At 44.4% G+C, this 24274-nt stretch overlaps 1 protein-coding gene across 2 annotated transcripts in view; it reads right to left on the minus strand.

The window, feature by feature from the left end:
* Dock1 (dedicator of cytokinesis 1) overlaps positions 1–24274 on the minus strand; it is a 502179-nt gene that overhangs the window by 170445 nt on the left and 307460 nt on the right. For both annotated transcript variants that reach the window (XM_021168435.3, XM_085841214.1), the window contains exons 28-29: positions 13626–13727; positions 5015–5109 (exon numbers count right to left, since the gene is read on the minus strand). In XM_021168435.3, coding sequence (XP_021024094.1) covers positions 5015–5109; positions 13626–13727 — 197 coding nt within the window. The remainder of the gene's footprint in view (positions 1–5014; positions 5110–13625; positions 13728–24274) is intronic.

Below are 24274 nucleotides of genomic sequence, written 5' to 3' on the forward strand. Positions count from 1 at the left end.
TCGAATCACAGCCAAGCCTTGTTAGGGCCCTGTACTGACTGCTAAGAAGTGTCTATTTGTTTCTGAGAGGCATCATTAGTTCTCAGCAGATGTTTGCCCTCTGCCACTTTCTTGCTCAACATCTCTCAGGGAATGACCCTCATGATGAACAGTTGGGGTTCTCTGGAGAATAACAAGGGCTGTTTCCTTGTCCACCATCCGGCAAGAATTTGGCAACCACTGTGCCTTCTTCCATACCCTTACTTCCCTTGCTGAGTACTAGGAAGTTTCAAGTCCACTCAGTAATTTTATATCCATGGATTTTCAAAAGTCCTCTATGCAAGTGTGCAGGATGTGCACCACGGTCTATAATCAGTCTCCTTTAGGCCCCAACTCAACCTAAAAGAGACCAGCCAGCCTCAAATACAAAATCCACACTGACATGAGGGATACTTGAAACCACTGACAATCACAGCTGTCCACAGTGATGGTTCTGAGAAGGACATAGTGTTGATTTTGCTCAGTTTCCACCTGAGAGAGGAGGGCCTGCTCCTAGCAAGGCCCACAGGGGAATTTCAGTGGGAGTGGTTAAAGTTTTAAAACTTCTGTCACCAAGTGCTCATCACTGGCAAATGCAGAAACAGTTCTGCTACCTTCTCTGTAGTCAGTATGAAGAGGAAGCTGAATTCCATGAAGCTGTAAAATCATCCAGAGCACTGTCCTTTCTCTCACCCGATGTGTGAGGCAGAAATGTGTCTCACAGGCCAAATGAAAGCAATCTATAACGTTTCCCTGAGGTGTAGAAGAATTCTGTCCACCAGACAGACCTCCTACCAGGGCCCAGCCATGGCAAAATCCTAGTGTGCATAATGGGCACACAAACCCAGTGCCACTGGGGTGAGTGAGCACAAGCTCAGGGCCAGAGGAGACACAGCAAGTTGGTTACATTTCCAGTAGCAGCTAACACAGTCATGACTTCATGAATGAGTGTGCAGCTGTGGGATGTGCCACATACACTCAAAGCACCAATAAAGAAAAGACAGTCATGTGAGAGCCAGGGCAGCTGTAATGCTCAGTTGCTGAATGGAAGGAACCCTGGGGGCTTCCAAGAAAATAGCACCCATGAATTCTGGGTAGACTATGAAGCACTCTGGAAGCCAGCACAAAGATACCATCTGACTGCTTCTGAGCTGTGCTTATCTTAAATGTCATCTTGCCACCTGGCACTATCATACTGGAGCTCAGGGCCATAATGTCAGGCCATTGCTAGTCTGTCACTATCGTAACTTGGCAACCAAGCCGTGGCTGTCCTTGGGCTCCTCGTGCAGCCCTAACATCCTTGGTTTGCAAGCTTGTTGCACCACATCAAATGGGTGCTGTCTTTAATTCTAGTTTATGAGCCCTGAACATCAAGGAGCAGTTTGTTCACAGACAAAGCCAAATGAGCACAGGGATATTTAAGAGACCAGAGAGGCTGATTGGGTCGATTTCTAAGCCGTGGGTGGTAAAACTGCATGTCCAGCTGTGCCATTAAAACTTAAATACAGACACAGGAAGCTCCTGGGAACCACAGTTTAGTACTGTACAGAGGGAAGGAAGGCTGGAGTGAGCAACAAGGAGAGTGGCATGAGCAATGCTGGAAATGGGGGACATAGTCACCACAGACAGATGACAGACAGATAGACAGACACCCTCCTACCCACCCACATACATACATACATACATACATACATACAAACACACAGCAAAGGCAGGCAGAAATCATGTAGAAAACATACGTGGTGGTTAACCTGGACTGTCACCTGGATGGGATTTAGAATCACCATGGAGATAAACCCCTGGGGACATCTCTGAGACACTTTCTAGACAGGGAGACGGAAGGTGGCAAGGCTGCCTGTGGATGTGAGGGAATGGGCTGGGGTCCCAGACTCAAGCGAAAGGAGAAAGGAGCTGCAGAGCAGCACTGAACCTGCGCAGATTCTTGGCTATGGGCACAGTGTGACCAGCTGCCTCACACACATGGTTTTCTGCTGCCATGCCTTCCCTGCCAGGATGGACTGCACCTTTGAACCATGAGCTAGAACAGAAATGTCCTCCCTTAAGTTGCTTTTGCCCGGTATTTTCTCATAGCAACAAGAAAAAAAAATGTATGTATGTATGTATGTATGTATGTATGCATGTATGAATGTGTGTGAGTGGTAGTTGTTCAGTTCATAAGACTGAATATCTCAGAAGTCCGAGCCTGGCGATAGAGTCCCAAAGAGGTCCTAGAAAGCTATCGTTTACAGTCCACGTTGCATTTCCAAAGGAGGAGATTCTAATACCGGCATTTAAGGGAAGGCATGGACCATAAACCAGCCTGCTGTCTCCAAAGAGCTGTAAGAACCTCACCTCTGGCCTGGTGGAGGTGAGGGGTCAGGATGCTTCTGTTTTAGCTTCTCTTTGAACTTGTGATCAGTCCGCCTCCACCTCCCAAGTGCTGGGATTACAGGCTTCCACATCTGGGTTCACACAGCGGTGCAGGGGGCTGGGGATCAAGCCCAGTACTTAGTGCACAATGGGCAAACATGGGTGAGCTACATCCCCAGTCTGGGACGAGGCTCCCTTACACATTACTGACTCAGCTTCTGCACATCAATGCTGTGCATTCTGGTATCTGCATCCCACGGGGTATGGGAACAACTTTGCCAGTTCTCTGTGCCCACATGCGATGGGCATCAAGAAAGGGTGGCTCTTCCACAGGTTACCTTGCCTTGAAACTTGTCCCTCTGAAAAATATTAACTGTGGCTTTGCTGTGATTTTTAAGGGTTAGGGTCTCCTCAAATAGAAGAGCCTTTATATGAGCTCCCAACTCAGTCACACATTGGTAAGAACACACACACCCTTGCATGACTATAGAAAGCACCAAGGGAGGAAAGATGGACAGGTGGGCCTGGTGACTCAGGAGTTTTTGTTACTAGACACTCTGGTGCAGTACTCTGTGTAATACAGATAACAAAATGGGCAGACTGGACAGACGGGGATACACACACACACACACACACACACACACACCCTTTATCATGATTTCCTTAGGACTGCAGCCTCTATGCACAGTGTATCAGAGACTAGGACAATGTCATAAGCTTCACTTAGTGTCACTTATCCCCAGAAGTATCAATGGCTCAGCAACAGGAGCAGGAAGTGACCTCTCCTTCTCAGGTCATCTTCCTCAATGCAAAAGCCTTGGGCACACCAATTCAAAACTGAAAAAGTCTTTCTGCTGAAGCTGACAATACAGTGAACACTCGATGCTGCCCACCTACTGTAGCCCATCACATGGCTAAACCAGCAGGGAGCATCCAGTGAGCAGGAGGCGGTTGATACTGCTTAATCAGTCCACAGTTCTGGCGACCACAGAACATAAGATACTTTCTTGCTGCACAAAAAGCAGAATGGCTCCAAAGAATCTTGGTGTCTCCAGATTTGCAGTGCTGTGTGGATGGAGCCACAGACCATGGTGACTCATTTAGTTCTGGGGCAGCTGAGGCTCCCTCTAAGGCAAGGTTGGAGGGAGGGTGTAGTTGATGGAGTAGCAAGAAGAAGTGATACAAGGATGCTTTGAAAACTAAAAACAACCTGTTGATCTTAAAAGCATCACAAAAATAAATGTGTGAGTATATTTTATGCCCCCCCCCCCCCACCAACACATTGGTGGACCACGGAAGGGCGATTCAACTACAGGGAAAAGGTCATATCTGAGCTTCATTAGAGGAGTTACCACTCAGGGTATGGAATTCACAACCTTGGCACTGACGAGTACGTGGCTGCCCTTCGGGAGAGAGCAGAAGCCAAGTCCACCCTAGGGATCATGGCAAGCAATCCACACCTGCTACCCCCACTCCACCCCAGTGTTCAGTTGCCTATTCTAAGCAATGTTGCCATGCTATCCCTAAGTCTATACAATGGATTTTGTACATGGTTCTAAGACAGTGGGGATTTGTTTCAGATTCTGATGTTGATTTGTTTGTTGTTTTGGATGAGAAATAAACCCATTAAAAGCACTATATACAGTTCCAGGAGGATGTGGAATTTCCAGCCACAAAAATAAACCCTAAGGGCAAGAAAGGAATAGTACACTGTTGGGTTGGATCTCAGCCTCCACAGTAGGACAGGGATGTCAAGAGACAGGCAGAGGGCTAGATGATGTGATAGGTGGAAGGATGGAAGCAGAGGTCAAGACCCCTGTTTCAACCAGTCAGGGGTGACTGGAGCAGACCCCAGCCTGGTGGCCAGGACTGATGGCAGTGTCATGTGACTTCAGAGGTACAGCATTCCCTCAGTAGATCCTTGTCAGAGGTCTGCTGGGAATCCAAGCCATCTGAGGAACACAAGGCCCCAACACCGTCTCTACTGTTATAAGAGGAGTAGAAGCCAGGAAAGGTCTCTGTTGCCACAGATTGCTCTACTCCACAGATAGCCAGAAAGGCAAAGCCAGGCAGGCAGGTGTGGTACCCTTAACCCTGTTCTTCCAGTGACTGGAAGCTGGGGGCAGGAGAACTGGGAGTACAAGGCTAGATTTAACTACATTGTGAGTTTGAGGGCAGTTCAAAATACATGGGGCTCTAAGGAAAACAAACCAAAACAAAAGAAAAAGTCAAAGCCACAGGGAGCTATAAGCTAACACTGCAAGGAGAGACATGGACCTATTAGGAAGGCTAAAGGACACCCAGGCCCCTTCTTCCCATTTATAGCCAAACTGACTTCTGATAACCAACAACCTTAATCCACAGCCACCATTGAATCCTTGTCTCAGATTGTATCAGCAGCATCTGAGGGCAGCCCTGGTTCTCCCCCTGCAGGGACATACTGATCTAGCGGCAGAGTCCCATGCTGGCATTAGGACACTCCCAGGATCTACATGTTCACAGTTCCATATAACCACGGGCACCACAGAAGGCATAGAGTACCTCAGCAGACACCTGAGAACCCAGCCGCAGCACCACGGCCACCAGATGCGATGGAGGCAAGATGCAGGATTCAGGCTGAACTTACTTGTTCTGCATCGTGTTCATGATCACCCAGTCGAAGGGGTAGACATTCTTCCCGATGAGGTTCTTAAACATGATGAATGTCTCCATCAGAAAATCCTGCAATGAGACAACACAGCGGTCAGGAAGCCCACCAGGAGCAGGGTGAACCCTCTCCCTGATGATGAGATTATAAAAGATCCCATTATTTTTAGCTGAAGGAAAACATTCTAGAAGCAAATGAAGATGTATTTCTCTGGAGCTCTATACTGCTTCTGTCTGTTTACCTGGGCACCTCCCGCTTGAGATAGCTTTTTCAAGGATAGATGTTGAAATAGTCCCTGGGAATGTCTCTATGGCAGTTAAAAAAAGATCCCCAAGGGTTATAAATATACATTTGTGCCTCTTCTGCTTACAGGAAAACATGGATTTTATAAACCTATCAGGCAGGCTGTGGCATTCTCTCATGTTTATCCTAAATCCATTTTTCACTACATCAAAACTCCCAGAGATTGGTATATTGTGATCCCCAGCCTTTCTTTTTGTAATTTAAAGCTTGCCTTGACCCTCTGCACACACGCAGTGTGCAGCTGACCACGTGAGTAAGGAGACATTTTGCCCCACCGCTCCATAGTTAAGCCATTCAGGGATGCCATTGGAATCTCATGCTCTTTGTGGGGAGTTCCCAGATCAACATAGGGCAGCAGGATGCAAGGGGTTGCCTGCTGTTTTATGCCAATTAAACACAGGCAAGGAAGCCTCTGGACGTTGGTAAGCTTGTAGCAGCTCCCTGGTTGGAATTAAGTGTAGTTCCTATTTGTGAGGACAAGTTAGTTTTGCTCTGTGCTGTTAACCTGAGCCCTATCAAGGTCTTCTGGGAAGTCCCCATGTGTGCTCGGGACCCAGGATGAGGAGAAAGGCAACAGGGACTTGGTTTAGAAAAAGTTAGAGTTGGCTAAACGAGTGGACCTTTCTCATGTTGGAATCTATTAAATCATAAGGAAGTGTTAGCTAAGAAGGGCAAGGGGGAAAATAGAATTTAAGCAGCCAAGAAGGTAATTCCCAAGTGGGAAATGCTCAAGACAGCATCATCACTTTGCAAAGAAGCACAAGTTAAGCTTGAAGACAAGCATCAGATTATAGGCAAGGTTCACATTCTTTTGGGGCCTGCTCTAGCCTCCTTCTACTGCTGAAGAAACACTCTGAGCAAGAGCAATATAGGGGAGGAATGGGCTCATCAACACAACTCAGGTATTCTACTTAGCTTCCCATTTAGCCCTTAGTTTGGAACTGCCTCAGATGGCTGGGTTGTATACTTTGTGAGCTGCATCTCTGCTTGCATGAGATTGCTAGGATTCCTGTCCATCCTTCACCTAAGTCCAATAACTGAGAGACAGGGATGGGTTTACATGCTTAGTAGATAAGCCATCTTTTCCCAGTGTCTTTTCTTTCTATGATTCACAGGCCAGCACTTAATTAGTATTGCTCAGTTGATATATGATGGAACTTGGCTAAATCAAACAGAACGCAGTCTGTGCAGTGGGAGCTGACCTCTTGTGAGGCTTATTTGTAGGGCTGAGTAACTCAGTAGTCAGGGTGGTCCAACAGAGCTGATGAGGTTTACAAAGACCTCCTTGGAAGCCTGGAATTCAGGAGTACTGAAAGAGAGAGAGCTTCATCCCTCTTGCCATTTGCATTTGAGTATTCACAGGGTGTCCAATGTAGTGAGTGGTCAGCTCTAACAAAAGCTGCAGGTGTGCTCTGGAGGCAAACAACAGCTTCTCTCTCTCTCTCTCTCTCTCTCTCTCTCTCTCTCTCTCTCTCTCTCTCTCTCTCTCTCTCTCACCATTAATTTGTTGAAAAAGTCACCTTCAGCTGGACAGCCCACAGGATCAGGATCATCTCACAGGGGATCCAAATGCAGTTCCTAGCACCTGTGCTGGGCAGCTTTCAACTGCCTGTAAGAGCTCACAACTCTCGTTCCAGAAGATACAATGCCCTCTTAAGGCTCCTGTAGACCAATCTGACATGTTCTTTCTGACACACACACACACACACACACTAACGTCACAGATGGAAGAAAGAGAGCAAGGTGAAAAGAAGAAAATAGAGACACACTAAAGCTCAGTGTGGTGGTCTATGATGGCAATCCCAGCACTCAGCAGACTGAGACTGGAGAATCACAGTAAGTTTAAGGCTAACCTGGGCTATAAGCAAACCATACAGAGCCATCTAGATAGGACTCTGAGTCTGGGGGTGGTACAATACAGGGCGTACAGAATTCATTATAAATTGAGAGCTGTGTGTGACTCCATAATGGGCTCAGAATAAAATTCACACAAAACATAATGGCTCTCAAAACAAAGACGCACCAAAGGATGGAAGGTTGCTAGCACGGCCCAAGAGTTCCTGGTTGGTATTTTCCTCAGTGGCCCATTAGTGCCTCCCACAGGAAACTCCCCAGCATAGGATCAGAAACACTTCCTTTCACCTGCAACCCTTTCCCTCCACCATGGCCCACTCTGCCAGGGAAGCCACCTCACCACTGACTTAGCCTCATTTGTTCCCCCCGCCCACAAGAGCTCAGATGATAAGGGACCCCTGAAAAGACTAACTATGAGGCATGCCAGTTTGTTCTGTTTGCCTTCCACAATGCTGATAAAAAGTCACTGGGAAAGAAATCTGTACCCCTAGACTCATAGACCCAGGTAGCTCTCCTGAGGCTGCATTGCCAGGAGAGTAGCTCAGAAGCAGAGCAGGCAGGTGTGTGGAGCCTGTCTCATCTTTCCATCTAGGATGCACGCTCTATGGAAACTGGGCAACACCTCGGCTGACAGTGTCCCACGGACAGCAATACCTTGAAGACCTTGAGAGTCTCAAGTGCAGCATGTGTCTGAAGCAGTCGCATCCTTGCTGCTGGCAATTCTGCTCCCTCTATGCCCACTAATGTTCTTCCTCATCACTTTCTACGGCCACTATACCAGCCTGGTACATTCTAGAACAGGCTGATGGGCCAATGGAACAGACAAGGTAAAGTGCTATGAAGGGAAGGGGCCTAATCCCATCTATAGAAACCCTGACAGGTGTCAGAAAGAGGCTCCTACAAGGTAACTACCAAAGCAGCAAGAAGGTGAGGAAGGATTCTAGCAAGAGGGCCTAGGATACCTGGACTTGCCTGACAGCAGATCAGGCCTAGAGGACTCCACAAGGATTACCCAAGAACCAGGTAGCACATGAGAAGTTGGGCAGTACTGAGTCCATATGCGCCATTCTCTCTCCTAGCCTTTAACATACCCCTCCCCTCAACACTGTCTCCACCAGCTCTGTCCCTGCACCTCACTCTTCATCCAACACACATTTGCTATGGTCTAATGGCACAAAGGTCCCAGGAACCTTGGGTTCTTGAGTGTCATTATTCTTCCTATCTACATAATGAGTCTTATACATGAGTTTATCTTAAGGAGGTGTCAGGGTGGGGCTGGTCTCCAGACAGAAGAGGAGAGGCTAGAACTTCCAACCCTATGTATTCCAACTAGGGGGAGATTGTGCCAAAAGAACTTGCAGACAAGACTGGAGGGACTGGGCTATGGATAATCTTCTGGGAAGGATGTAGAAGTATGAATGGCCCGCCCCTCTTATTCTGTCCTGTGCAGCAGTTCCCCTTGGTTTTGCTAGAATTGTATCCTTTATAGTAAACAGGACAGAATATACAAGCATCTCCCAGAGGGCTGTGAGCTACATGGGCAAATTATGGACCTCAAGGTCAGGGTTAAAGGAACTCTTTCTTTCTTTCTGTTTTCTTGAGACAGGGTTTCTCTGTATAGCCCTGGCTGTCCTGAAACTCACTCTGTAGACCAGGCTGGCCTTGAACTCAGAAACCAGCCTGCCTCTGCCTCCCAAATGCTGAAATTAAAGGTATGCGTCACCACTGCCTGGCTAAAGGAAGTCTTATTAATAGCTGCTTAGTCAAAAGTATGGGGGCCTAGACTTACAGCTGGATCTAGGTGAGCCCTGTCATCTGTGGAATCCATGATGACATCCAGGTTGACAGTGCAGGGATGGTGCTGAACTGGAGGACATTCAGCTGGTGTCAGAGAACTGGATCATGAGGGAATCAGTGTGAAGCAAAGTATAGGCTCTTCCAGAGCCACCCAGTGGAGGGCTGGGACACACGGTTAGAACAATCTTAGGGAGCAGGGAGGCTTTGGCCAAGCTTCCTGCTTCTACTGATGCTGAGACTTAGACAGAGGGCAGCACCCAGCACTAGGCAGAAGCAAGAGAGGTTCTCTGCAGCTTGAGAAAGCAAGCAGCTTCCCTGTCCTGGGAGGGATGCCTGAGTGTCACCTGTCTGGTCTTCCCCCCTAGTTGAGATTCTCTGGCTACCCTGGGGATAAAGGACCATTTGGAAGGTGACAGCAGTAGCCCTGTGGGGTTATTGGAGTGATAATGACTGTGAATGTATGTGAGAATGATTTACCCAGTGGCAGCATTTGGGGTAGGTGGCAGGGGGAAGATTGGAGGGGGGGCTGGGTAGGGTGGGGCTGAATCTGAGAATCCAGAGCTGTGCTTGTTAGAAGCAAGCAAGACTCGGGAAAACGGTTTTAGGCCATTTTCATATTGGAATACTAATTAACTTCCAATTATTTCCCAGGAAATGATCTTTTCATTTTCATGGTAATTGGGAGAGTAGAAAAATAAAATACTCTCCGCATACAGTGAGTGGGTAGGAACATATTTTCATGAAGGTTTTGATGAACTAACAACAATAAAAAAATCTTGCCGTGGGAATTTGAGACATACAAATAACAAATGCCATTTTATAATAGAAATCAAATTGTATGCAAATAATTGACTTTTCTGGATGCCTGTGTCTAAGAGGAAAAAGGAAAAAAAGAAAAACCCCTTGGGAAATTTGGTCCACAACATGCAGCCTCCGGATACTTGATCCTCTATTCTGGGAGAGAAGGTATATTCCAAGGGAAAAAGGCACTGCCATCCTGTGGTGCTTTGCATGAGAAATGTCCTCCATCATCTTAGGCATTTAAATACCTGATCTCTTGCTGGTAGCACTCTTAGGGAATGTTTAGATGGCACAGCCTTGCTGGAGGAATATGTCACAAGGAACAGCCCTGCCCCACTTCCAGTTTCCTCTCTGTTTCATGCTTGCTGCTAAACGTGTGATTTCTCTGCTGTCTGTTCCTGTTGTCAGACCTACCAGTGACTACCACTCCTCCCCAGCACCGGGAAGGACTCCTGACCCTCTGAAACTATACGCCAGAATAAAGTTTCCCTCCCTTAAGTTGACTTTGTTCATGGTGTTTTATAACAGCGACAGAAAAGTAACTCAGACTCACCCTCGGAAGCCATGTTGTCTAACTGTCCTTCATCCCACACCTAGCTAAATTCATACGGGACGTTTGTTATTGCCATGTATAGCTTTTGAGAACACGTGTGTTCTGATAATGTATCTATTGTTATCGTGGTGCTCATTTTTCAGTACAAGTAGTTTCTCTCATCCTGGAAACTTTATCATTCATCCAAGAATATCATCTCTGAAGTCTCTCAACGCTATTATTTTCACTGACTAAAGCAGGCCATAGAGGCACACTGAAGATTTAAGGATGAAATTAAATATTATGAATATTCAAGGAGATTTCACTATACTATGATTTCAAACTAATCTTAGGACATTGCGTGATATTTATTTATTTGACTATGTCCCTACTGTAAACTTCTTCTTGATATTCATAGAAAAATAAAACACAGGGACACATAAAATTGTACACATTTTTATACCCTTCTTTTCTTTCATTGGATATTTTCTATATTTATATTTTTATTGGATATTTTCTTCATTTACATCTCAAATGTTATTCCCTTTCCCAGTACCACACCCAACCCCCCCATGCCATCTCCCCTCCCCCTGCTTCTGAGGATGTTCTCCTAACCACCCACCCACTCCTGCCTCCCCACTCTGGCATTCCCCTACACTTAGGCATTGAGCCTTCATAGGACCAAGGGTCTCTCCTCCCATTGATGCCTGACAAGGCCATCCTCTGCTGCATATGTAGCTGGAGCCATGGGTCCCTTCATGTGTACTCTTTGGTTAGTGGTTTATTTCCTGGGAGCTCTGGGTAGTCTGGCTGGTTGATATTGTTGTTCTTCCTATGGGGCTGCAAACCCATACAGCTCCTTCAGTTCTTTCTCTAACTACTCCAATGGGGACCCCACACTCAGTCCAATAGTTGGCTGTGAGCATACACCTCTATATTTGTCAGGCTCTGGCAGAGTCTCTCAGGAGACAGCTATATCAGGCTCCCGACAGCAAGCACTTCTTGGCTTCTACAATAGTATCTGGGTTGGGTTCTGTATATGGGATGGATCCCCAGGTGGGGCAGTCTTTGGATGGCCTTTCCTTCAGACTCAGCACCATACTTTGTATCCATATTTGCTCCTATGAGTATTTTGTTCCCATTTCTAAAAAGGACCTATGTGTCCGCACAATATTCCTCAGTTGAGAATTCTTTGTTTAGCTCTGTACCCCATTTTTTAATAGGGTTATTTGGTTCTCTGGAGTCTAACTTCTTGAGTTCTTTGTATATATTGGCTATTAGCCCTCTCTTTGGATTTAGGATTGGTAAAGATCTTTTCCCAGTCTGTTGGTTGCTGTTTTGTCCTATTGACAGTGTCCTTCGCCTTACAGAAGTGTTGCAATTTTATGAGGTCGCATTTGTCTATTGTAGATCTCAGAGCATAAGCCATTGGTGTTCTGTGCAGGAAAATTTTCCCTGTGTACATGAGTATGAGGTTCTTCCCCACTTTCTCTTTTATTAGTTTCAGTGTATCTGGTCTTATGTGGAGGTCCTTGATCCACTTGGACTTGAGCTTTGTACAAGGAGATATGAATGGATCAATTTGCATTCTTCTATATGCTAACCACCAGTTGAACCAGCACCATTTGTTGAAAATAATGTCTTTTTTTCCACTGGATGGCTTTAGCTCCTTTGTCAAAGATCAAGTGACCATAGGTGTGTGGGTTCATTTCTGGGTCTTCAATTCTATTCCATTGATCTACCTGACTGTCTCTGTACCAATACCATACAGTTTTTTATCATTATTGCTCTGTCATACAGCTTGAGGTCAGGGTCATATCCCCAGAAGTTCTTTTATTGTTGAGAGTAGTTTTTGCTATCCTGGGTTTTTGTTATTTTAAATGAATTTGCCAATTGCTTTTTCTAAGTCTATGAAGGATTGAATTGAAATTTTGATGGGGATTGCTGTAGAGTGCTTTCAGCAAGATGGCCATTTTCATCATATTAAACCTGCCGATCCATGAGCATGGGCAATCTTTCCATCTTCTGAGGTCTTCTTCAATTTCTTTCTTCAGAAACTTCAATTTCTTGTTATATAGATCTTTCACTTGCTTGGTTAGAGTCACATCAAGGTATTTGATATTCTTTGTGACTATTGTGAAGGGTGTCATTTCCCTAATTTCTTTCTCAGCCTGCTTATCCTTTGAGTAGAAGAAGACTACTGATTTGATTTTTATACCTTTTTATTTAAGGAAAATTGCTACAATTTAAAGTATAGATTTATTTTTTTCTATCTATTTATTTTTTTAGCTAGCTATCAATGTCCACCATCTTGTATTATCAATAAATCTATCATGTATCAAGCAATTATCATTTATCAATCTATCTGCTATCAATCTATCATTTATCTACATATAAGGAAATTCATTATAATTTTGACATATAAATTCATTTTACTCTGAAAGATTTACTTACCTTTCATCTACATATGTATGTATGCACTGTCAGTATTTATCTATTGTCTGTTTGTCTATCAACTATCCGCCCCCCTACTATGGCTACACAAAAGAAAACCTGGTCTTTGAAGTAGCTCTTTGAAAAAAATATCATAAAAATCTTGCTGCTTCCTTCTTTTAGTAAGGTCGAGACCAAGTGCAATCGGCCTTGCTCTGGAAACATGATGTGAGCTAGCTGTGCCACACAGGAACCTATGAACATTCAACAGGAGCAGTGGGTCCTTAAAAAGTGGAATTTAAGAATCTGCATTAGCTTCTCACTAGAAAGCCTGCCAGCAGGTTTGGTGCAGCTTTGCAAAGGATATTCGCCATATGGCAGTGTAATTTCAGGCCATTAGGGAGGTAGCTCCTAAGCAATAAATTTCCCTATTACACTCTCCCAATTAAGTTGCATCATTGTTTGTGTGAGGAGGACTAAGGAGTTATTAGGAGAAATGCTGATGAGGGTCTATGGTTAGCACTAATTAATAGCAGAAGATAGCTTAAGGTCCAGGAGGGTAGCTCACAAGCTACTGTTATAGAAAGTCAACCAAGAAATGACAGGAGCTAATGACTGTGGGGCACATGATTGTTATTGACCCAGTAGCGAGTGAAAGGCTGCTGTGACCATAACAGATGGGATTTCTCCAGGCTCAGACCCACGTTATTCTCCAGGTCAGTGCTAGTCAAAAGCATCCACACAGTGTCTTGAGTGGCTTCTGATATCAAATAGAGAATTTCTTATGCAGAAATCTATTTTAAATGGAAATACAGATGTCACTGACTGCTTCCAATGTTGGCCTTGTGACAGGATAGAAAAGACACTCACCACGACATCTGTCCTCATTTTCCCAAAGGTCTTGATCAGGTGTGCATAATGGTAGTCTTCCATCTGCCGTAAAATGGCTGTCATGCAAGCCACAAAGTTCCCCTGTAGGTGGATAGAAAGGTAGAATTAGATAGGGAAGGGGCAATCCCCTTGGAAAGAACTGACATTAACTACGGAGCTAGCTCTACACCCATCAGGGAACGGCATGATATCTGGGCAGAAGTCCCAATTCTGCTCCATAGTGCTCAAGACCAACCAGAGTGGGCCTGGGTCACTTCTGACCTCAGAAGCTGTTTGTTTTAAGGGACACGGTAGATTGTTTTCTTCTTTAACTATATTAAATGATTAAGTACATCTTGACAAAAGGTTTTCCAGAAGAAAAGAAACCAAGCTTTAAATACTTTTTCCTTAATTAAGTTCACAAAAATTAAAGACAAGAATGAAATCGCAATCACTTCTGTAGCATTCTTGGAATTCAGTTGTCTTTATTATCAGGCAGATGTGTGCACAGCCCCTCTTCTTGGGCTGTGGCAAAGAGAGGGGAATTTTATTTCTCAAAATCTGCCCATGACTTCCTTGGCCAATTCAGAGGCAATCACAATGGGCCAATCCCACTGTGAGTTCTGCTTCTTGGGAAGAGCTGGAGGGAGGGGGAGGGAGAAAGGCAGTCTCGGTGCGCTGTCCGGTGGGAGGGATGGGAATTCTCCATACCATATGGAGCTTGGGAGAAAGGAAGTGTTGGAAGAAAACAAACCAAAAAACAAAACCAGATGATGGAGAGAGTAAGGAAACAAAGCAAGTGGACAAGGAGTCGGGACAGTGTGCAGGGCTGAGCAGTCCTGTTGCTCTCAATACAATTTCTTACCGGCAGGCTGGGGAGCTAACATCACAGAGCCTTTCGTGTTTTTAAATATGTACCCGTAAGTTAAAGACATCTGAAAGCCACATAGGACCTATACGAACTTCCATTACATTGTATGAGTCTAGTAGAGTAATAAGAGGGATATAGTTTGAGACACATCCCTATTTTTTCTTTAGTAAATGAGCTCCCAAATTGCTTTCTTTTCAGTAATTCCACTTTTTCCAACAATATATTTGAATGCCTAAATGTCTTTTATATTAATTTGGAACATGCACTCCTCAGTGAATGTTAGAGTCCAATACATTTTCTATCTGTAGTATACACACAGGCTTCCAAATGAGTCCTCGAAGGACCCATTTTGCAAATTGAACAAATACAATAATGATGATATGGTATCTTCCATTTGCCCAGAAATGTAAATTATTTGTGAATAATGGTAATTGTTGAGATTTAGATTCCAAGTTGGTGGTGTTCTGGGAAAGAGCAGAATAATAGTTGTTTTGCATGGGAAGGATATTTATTTATGAATGGGAAATTTGAAAGACATAACTATTTGGCACCCCAGTGGGCTCCAGGAAAGCTGCCTGTGCACTTCATCTTCTCCTCAGGAGATGCCATGCCTTGAACACGCATCCTTGTCAGGTTGCCCAGTAGCCAAGCTCTGAAGCCAGCCTCACACTTATTCACCGGTCCACTTGTTGATTGTTCCATTTCTCAGGCAGTTGATGTGAGATTCAGAAACTGGACCCTCTAAGGAGAGGGTGGTAAAGCCACGTGTGAAGTCAGAACTCCAGGGCTAGAATGCACGTACTTGGTTGCTGACAACCAATCTGAGTTAAAGTTAACTGTGTCCTATTCTTGTAGTTATCAGAGAAAGCTGGTAGAGGGGAAGGAAGAACTTCTGTAATACTTATCATGCCTCAAATTCTACTTGCATGCAGCTGTCTGGAGCCTGTTATCTATTCCTTGAGAAGAGGGGCTTTCTAGAAAAAGCATCCATGCAGATGCTCCTAGCACATGCTTAGATGAATGGGGCAGGTCAAGACAGTTCAGCGATGGAGCCATTGAGTCAATGAGTTAGATTCAGCAGTGGGTTAATAACATGCCCCTCATGAAAGGTCAAGCTGCCAGAAGAAAGAAAAGAAAGGCCACTGTGGGAGCTTGGGAAGACCCAAGGCTCTGTTCAAAGTCACATCCATAAGGAGAGCCAGCACACTTGGGTCAGGCCTGAGGGCAGAAGAAGTGACATAGACTCATTCACCCAAGAACTGATTTCCAGGTAATGCGGAAAGTCCACACTAAGCAAAGGAAATGGTGGGGAAAGAGGCCAAAACCCAAGAATACAGTGATATCCTTAAAGTAAGTCCCGGAAAGACATAAATGCCCAGCCTGGAATCTTTTATCTGAATGAGAACATCTTCAGGAATGTAGCCAAACAGCCCCTTATTTAAGCACACTGGGGGCTAATTAAAGCAGACCACGCAGGGGCAGAGAGAGAGCCACCACCATGGGATAGCAGAGTGTTGTCTGGCAGACTGCACGTCCCCTTTACTTAACCTAAGGAAATGGGCCAAATGTAATTTGTACCACTCAGCCACTCTTTTCTCAAAGGAAGCAAATTTCACTAGCTCAGCACTATTGTAAGTTGGATGGGACTCCACTAGCTGAGGGGAAACCTATGTGCTACAATCCACAGACATATCCCCTCTTCCTCCATGCCCTTGGGGAAACGGAGCCCCACCCTTGGGACACTAATACATTTATCAGGCAAGTACTGCTCACACCAGGGAGCTGCAGATCCTACCTGGACCCAGTGTAACTCAGCATATGTATTTGTCTGCAAGAATGGATGAAGTAGCTTTTGTGAAAATGATATCTGAAATCAGTTGTATTCCAGGAACAAAACTAGAGAGAACCGTTGGGGTGGGGTAAGACTTCTAATTCTACAGACTCAAGAAAATTATATACCACTTTTTGGTTTAATTATTTTAAATGCATTTTAGGAGTCAACTGGGGCTTTTATTTTTAAATAGTGGGTAGGCTGGTGGTAAGCCATTGTACAGAGCTGGTCCTTGGAACTTGAGTTTGGGGAGTGGGTTCCAGCTCTAGCCACAGGCTAAAAATAATTAAGGAAATAAAAACAAGAGTTATTCCTATGATTTCAAAGCAATGCAGACTAAGGGCAGAGAAGTCAACTGTACTTAAAAACCAGGACATCAACTGCCTCATAAACAAAAAAATGTGAACCTCATTAGTAATCAAGAAGAAAATGATACAGCGATATTTGCTGCCAGAACAGCAAGGCAGGATTTAAGTGCTGAGTGGTGAAGGTATGGAGGACGAGGGCTCTTACACATGGCCCGTGTGAGCGTAAATTGCTATAACCTTTTTAAAAAGCAATTTGGCGAGAGGTTTGAAAAGTCTTGGAAAGAAAATACTCATCTTCTCAGTAATTCTCCTTCTAACAAGCCACCTGAAAAGGTAATTCAGGAGAGGAGATTTTACATCCAACAGTGTCCATTGCATTTCTGAAAAATATCTAAGCATTCAAAGCAAGAAATTGGGTAGGTTATATATTTTGTAGGGTTGAAAGATAAATGCAGAATGCCACTTCTATTTGAATCTCAGGCAAACAACAAAAGAAACCCTCCAAGCACCGCCTTAGAAATATTACGCAGGCCTTACAGAGGCTAGGAAGAACAGTGTTTATCTAACGTCCACACGCAGTAGACTGTCTTGTTGGTGTCTGTTAATTCAAGCACTCATATCTCAGTGTTAGGCTGTACAATCCCTGGATATCAACCTCAGAACCATGAAGTGCTCTAGTAACACAAGAAAAAGAGTTGAAGAACAAAAATAGAGCTATTTTAAATGCATAAATTCACAATAAAAGGAATCTGTAGGACAAGGTGAGAGAAAGAAAGAGAGAGGACTAGAAGAAAAAGATTCCAGGCTATCATCTGGAAGAAAGGGTGAGCACATGTTATTTTAATAAGTAGCATGTATTAGGACTTTCAAAGGTGGTCTTGAAAGAAAGAGATGTCTCCCATGAGGAACAAAAGATGTCATCTGTGAGGAGGCGCAACTTCTCTCTGCCTGAGTTCTTTATTTCCTACCTTCTTATCTTCACATCTATCAAGGATCTACTGTCTGGGAAGACAGAACAACGCCTCCTATCACTTCCTGATCCTGTGGTCTCCCACTCCACATACACCTTAGAACTCCTTGAACTGGCTTTAGTGACCAGTTTTAAATCCCTTTGTGACCTCAGTGCATTAGCAAGATGGATGGTGCATGGAGGGGCGGGGCACACAGGCAGGATGGAGAAGGGGGCACTGGAAAACCGAAGACAAGAGAACCATGGGCCAGCTGAGCCTGAGAGCAGGGTCAAAACCAATGACAGGGGAACGAAGGATGGGTAGGAGGGAAGACAGGCAGAACCAAGAACCTGTAGACAGGAGCCTGGTAGATGAGCAGGGAATGGATGGTCTGCACCAGGTAAATTCATTATAAGATGCTGATGCAAGGTAGAACAGCATCATGGTGGTGAGGTGGGGGGTGGTGGTGGTGGTGGTGGTGGTGATGGTGGTGGTGGTAGAGACTAGGTACTGCAGAAACAAAGCCAGTCTTGCCATAGTGGCTCTGTCAGCTGTGCCTATGTGAAGATTAAGGGTTGGGGACAAGTACACGGATTAGAAGAAAAACCCCCAACTATATTTGTCCCTGGTTTGGGGGAGCTATGAAGGCGGGAGACAAATGGTTGCAGCCACATGACTGGTGAACTTAGTTTGGTGATCCTGTCAGCTGGGTGTGAGCTGACTCATCTGCCCGACAGCTCGCACTTCACAGGTGCAGAGTGTCTGCTGTCTGGGATGTGTGGCACCCAGGCGGAAGTGTGAACACTTATCTAAGTTCCAAAAGCTCCATGAGGTGTTTGAGCAGCTCCAGATCTTGGAAGCTCCTGGAAAGCAGCGAACGCACACCCAGAACACATGACAGCGAGGTACACGGAGGGTCAACGCTGGCAGTGAAGACAGGCTAGTGCGGGTCACTTGAAACCCAGGCTACTTGGTGACTCCTAGTAGGGTCTTGGGAATCAATGAAATGTGTTCTTCAAGACAGTGATTTGAGAAAGGACATCCCTTTTAGATACTTAAATCTCACTGGATACCGAGAATGGCCACATGTTGAACAAAGTTGAAGAGACAGCAGTCAGCAGTGGCATTTAAATTTGGCTTTGTGGATAAAACAGGTTGTTGTTGTTGTTGTTGTTGTTGTTGTTGTTGTTGTTTTAAGTCAGCCTTTCCCTTAAGGAAAATGTAAACAATCCATTTTCTCATATATTCTCAGAAGCTTACTGTGTATCAATAATCTGCTGCTGAGCTCAGTATCAAGGTAATGAATTCTAAGTGTTTGTGAATGAAAATAGACGCTTCTAAATAAAAACTTTAAAACCGTGTCCCTTAATTCCTTTATGTCAAAAAGAGTATGTCGAGAATGTTATTTTCAATTGTCTACGAGTAAAATTTTGATATTGAAAGAGAAAAAAAAAATCTGTTTTGAGCCAACTCTGGGAAAGAACTGCAAGCCAGGTGGGAAGATGCATAACCGAGGGGTTGGTGATGACTGACATTTTGAGGAAGAGTCAAACCGAAGAATCAAAAAGCAAGCAGCCATGTGAGAACACAATGCAGGAAAGGGGGTGTATGTGGCTGGGAGCCATGCCCTCCATTGAGAAATCAAAGGCAGCTCAAAATAAGTCTAGACGAGGAAAGTCTGGGCACTGACACACCAAGGAAATATGGTACACAAAGGCTTTCTGGTTTTGAGATGAATAGCCAGAGGTGACACACATCTATGCTCTGGTTTCTATCAAGAAATTACAAAATGAGAGATGAGAAAGTTAGGAATACAAAGAAAATCTCAAGATGTCATAAACTTGTCAAAGCCTCCCTAGAGTCTTCATGGGGATGATGCTTGACAAAACACCCATGGGAGAATCACATACAACACAGGCAAAGCCTGGGTCTGTCTCTGGTTCCTCTCAACATGCTGACAATAAGGAGCATGTCCCAAAAGCAGAGCCCAGCCAGGTGTGGTACCACATGCCTTTAATCCCAGCACTTGAGAAGCAAAGACAGGCTATCTCCATAAGTCCCAGGTTGGACTGGTTCACAGAGTGAGTTCCAGGACAGCCAGGGCTATGTAGAGAGTGACTCTGTCTCAAAGAGTATCAACAACTCAGAGTCATAGGGACCAAGATAGTGAGGTTCAACGAAGGACAAGAGAATTTTGGAAACTGAAAAGGGAACAAGCAGTGGTGGCCAGTGGATATGGAGGCAGGGAGATGGTGATGATCTAGCACCAAGCCCATTGACTTCTCCGAATCCCAGAAAAAATGCAGAAACCAGGAATACCAAGAACTCAGACACTAAGGCATGAATTAGAAGGCCACAGAAAAGGAAACCATGTCAGGAGAAGAAGGAAGGGGGTGGGCTGAAGGGGGAGGGAAGGAAGGAAGTATACACACAGGCACACATGCAAACACTTGCGAGTGCAAACACACACACACACACATAAGCACGGAAAGGGGAGGGATAAATTCAATAACATGATGTCTTTATTCAACATATGCTTAATTTTCACTCATTTAATTTACAAAATATCATAATTTCCTTATTTTATGAGGAACCAAAGGGAAGACTATAAAAAGGCACAAAATAAAACTGAAGGCAGCATGGCTGATAAACTACATTAATGCCATCTATTAGGGATTTTAAACTACTAGCAACAAAATTAAATATTAAATTTAAATAGTGCGCCTGGTTGAATTCATAAAGTATTAGTATCTCATTTCATTGCAGACACACCAAGGCAGGAAATCTAATTTTAAAAAACACAATCAATTTCAATTTTATAGAAGCCGTAATTATGGAAAGATGTTTAAAGGACACATGCCAAAGGGGAAAATTTGGATATAAACTTACCTATAACAATTATTTGCTACTTATTGCATGAAATAATTTAAACCCCAGTTCACATTTGTTATAGATAATAAAGGATTAAAAAGTACAAAAATTATACTTGATGAAGTGTGGTTTGAGTGAGAAATGTCCCTCACAGGCTCATGTATTTGAGCACTTAGTCCCCAGGAGGTGGGGCCACTAGGGACAGTTATGGAATCTGCAGGAAGTTGAGCCTCCCTGAAGGAAGTGTGTAACTAGGGGTGGGCTTTGAGTTTATGACCTCACCCCACTTCTAGTTTATCCTCTCTGCTTCCTTCCTGTAGACTGACATGATCTCTCATGGCTTCTCCCTCTGGCACTGTAAGCCCAAACAGTCTCTTTCTTCTATAATTTGCTTTTGTTCATGGTGTTTTATCACAGCAATAAAAAGCAAGTGATACACAGTGCAATGAAGATTATATACTATGTATGCAACTTCTTAATAAAGTTCATTTGATGTCAACACTAGAAAGATAGTAAAGCAGAGATTTTATATCTTATTTTTATAAACTCAATAAATCAGGCAATATTAGAACCTTAGAGAGCTCAGGATTTCCCAAGTCTTATGACATGATAGACAGAATCAGTGAACAGGAAGTAACAGAAATGAGAGGAATGGAGCTGCAATCAACCCTGCTAGCTAATAGGGGAGTCAATGTCCATACATTTCTATAACTGATTTCTGTCCATAAAGGGCTCAATTGCCATCGTGGGTATACATTAAATTGGAAACAGGCAAAACAGATGCATAGATCATAAAAATACATTGTCTTTGGTTTTACTCACATTGGCTGGATAATACAGGAAGAGAAGGATATCACATACTAAGTTAAGAACAAACAAACAAACTGAGGGCCAGCAAAGGGGATCAGAAGGCAAAGGCACATGCTGCAATGCTTGACTGCCTGAGTGTGACCCACAGGACTCACATGGTGGGTGGAAAGGACTGAGGAGAGCAAGTCATCCTCTGGACACACACACACTCACTCACACTCACACACACACACACACATACACGCACACACACACCACACACACACACTCATACTCACTCACACACATACACGCACACACACACCACACACACACACCACACACACACACCACACACACACACACACTCATACTCACACACACACCACACCCACACCACACCAAACACACACACACACACTCACACTAACTCACACACACATACACGCGCACACACACACTCACACACACTCACTCACACATACACACACCACACACACACACTCATACTCACTCACACACACACACACACCACACACACACACCACACACACACACACACACTCATACTCACTCACACACACACCACACACACACACCCACACACACACCACACAGAGAGTCAAATAAATAGTATTTCTTTAAAAGAGCATAAATCAACAGCTAGATATGATTGGTTCCAACCTTTGATCCCAGAGCTTGGGATGCTAAAGCAAAAGGACTATGAACTCAACACCATCCTGGATGGTGGGTCAGCATCGCGTACTGACCGAAACCAGAAGGAACAATGAAGGCATCACCAGGAGTTTTGGAAAGAACATTCTCATTGTCACACAAGGACACCCTGAGAGAAGTCAAAGTAACCAGGCAAGTCAATTCTTTTTAGATTAAAAAAAAAAACAAAAAAACAAAGCAACCTCCACACCCCTGTTGTTGTTGTTGTTATTGTTTTGTTTTGTTTTGGTACATGACCCAAACAGGGTTAGTAAACACACTAACATGGAAACTTCACTTAGGTTTTAATCTTAACTCAAGTGGTAACTCAGGTTCAACCCTGGTAGAAGTTTGACCTCTCAACCAGATGTGGTCAGCTGATTTCATATAAGCAGAAAGCAATTAAGCAAAGGGGAAAAGGGTCATCAAATTCCAAGAATGCAGAGAAACCTTTTTTATAGGCAACATTTTTTTTTTTTAATACTGGGTGGAAGAGAGAAAAGATTTGTGTAAAAGTTTCATAAAAGGTTGGGGAGATTTGTGGGACCAGTCCTTAGTAGTGGGTAGATATTTTGAAGTTTGATCTTTTACATAATAAAATGCAGACGTCATAGGGCAATGCTTATGGAATTCTTATTAATATATCATTATGCAGAAACAGATGCAAGTGGCTTTATGTGCAAATGTTATACAGCAGATCAGTCGATTACAGCAGATTGATTGAAGCCATGTAATACAGCATGTAACACAGACAAAAAAACCCAAACAAACCAAAAACAACAACAACAACAAACCTCTCAGTACCTAAAGTGGGATCCAGATCAGGGGAAGGTCCCAAGGCCTGACACTATTACTGAGGCTATGGTGTGCTCACAAAAAGGGACCTAGCATGACTGCCCTCCAAAAGACCCAACAAGCAGCTGAAAGAGTCAGATGCAGATATTTACACCCAACCAATGGTCAGAAGCAGCTGACCCCTGTTTTTTAACTAGGGAAGGTTGAAAGAAGCTGAGGAGAAGGGCGATCCTGTAGGAGAACCAGCAATCTCAATTAATCTGGACCCCTCAGATCTTTCAAACACTGGACCACCAAATAGACAGCATACATCAGCTGATATGAGGCCCCCAACACACATACAGCAGAGGACTTCTGGGTCTGTGTCCATTCAGAGATGATGCACCTAACCTTCAAGAGACTGGAGGCTCCAGGGAGTTTAGAGGTCGGGTGGGGTGTGGGTTGGAGTAGGGACATCCTTGTGGAGACAGGGGTTGGGGAGGAGGTATGGGATGTGGAGTAGTAGAAGGGTGGATCAAGGGTGGGTGGGGGAGGGAATAAAATATAGAGTGTAAAAAATAAATTAATTAATTAAAAAAAAAACTCCAATGTGGCAGGCAGAGTGTGACTGCAGGGATCTAAGAACAATGTGTTTGGGTAGCAAGTCTGTAAAAGATAACATAAAGAGCAGACACACACTCCAGCCTTAGCATTCCCGTCTGCCACTTCACTCTTTGCTGAGCTCCAAGGAACTCCAGCTCTCTGAGATTCTGAGGCTAGGACTTAGCTGTGCTGTGCAGTAAGCAACGGGAGGAGGGAAGGCTGCAGGACAAGTTCATGGTGGCAGAGCAGACTCAAGTGCAATTCTCAATAGTCGCTCGGTTACAGTGCAGTGTAGACAGCACTGAGACCCTGGAGGAGGCCAGCCAAGCATTACAACGGGCCACTGCCTAAGACAGAGTCACACACTAAGCCTCAGAGACACTCCGAGTACCTGTCTCCCTTTACCTATCCAACTGTGGCACATCTGTACAATGAAACACGAATCAGCAGTAAAAAAGTAATGAGAGCTAATGACAACAAACAGATGAACTGAAAACACTACACTGAGTCACAGGTGGGAGACTTGAAGGCTGACAGTCTGTGTGTCTTTCTTCAGAAGGGAAAATAGTGAAAAGGGAGAAGACAGAGAAACATGGTACAAAGGGTGTTTAAATATGGTATATCTTATATTTAGCTGTAGAAGTCCACATACTGTTTAAAGTTCAGAACTTACTCTGGTAGACTGTATATAACTGGAGGCAGGGGGGGGGTAAGTAGGGAGAAGTGGGGGTGGGGTTAGGGATTGATTTCCAATTCTCTATCAGCTATGGCAATACTCATTCCTTCAGCCATCTATACAGGAAAAGACGAGTCTTCCCACCCCCACCCCCCCAGACAGGGTTTCTCTGTATAGCCCTGGCTGTCCTGGAACTCACTTTGTAGACCAGGCTGGCCTCGAACTCAGAAACCCACCTGCCTCTGCCTCCCAAGTGCTGGGA

The sequence above is a fragment of the Mus caroli genome, unplaced genomic scaffold, assembly GCF_978045245.1.
Source record: "Mus caroli unplaced genomic scaffold, Mus_caroli_1 scaffold_8, whole genome shotgun sequence".
NCBI classification, from domain to species: Eukaryota; Metazoa; Chordata; class Mammalia; order Rodentia; family Muridae; genus Mus; species Mus caroli.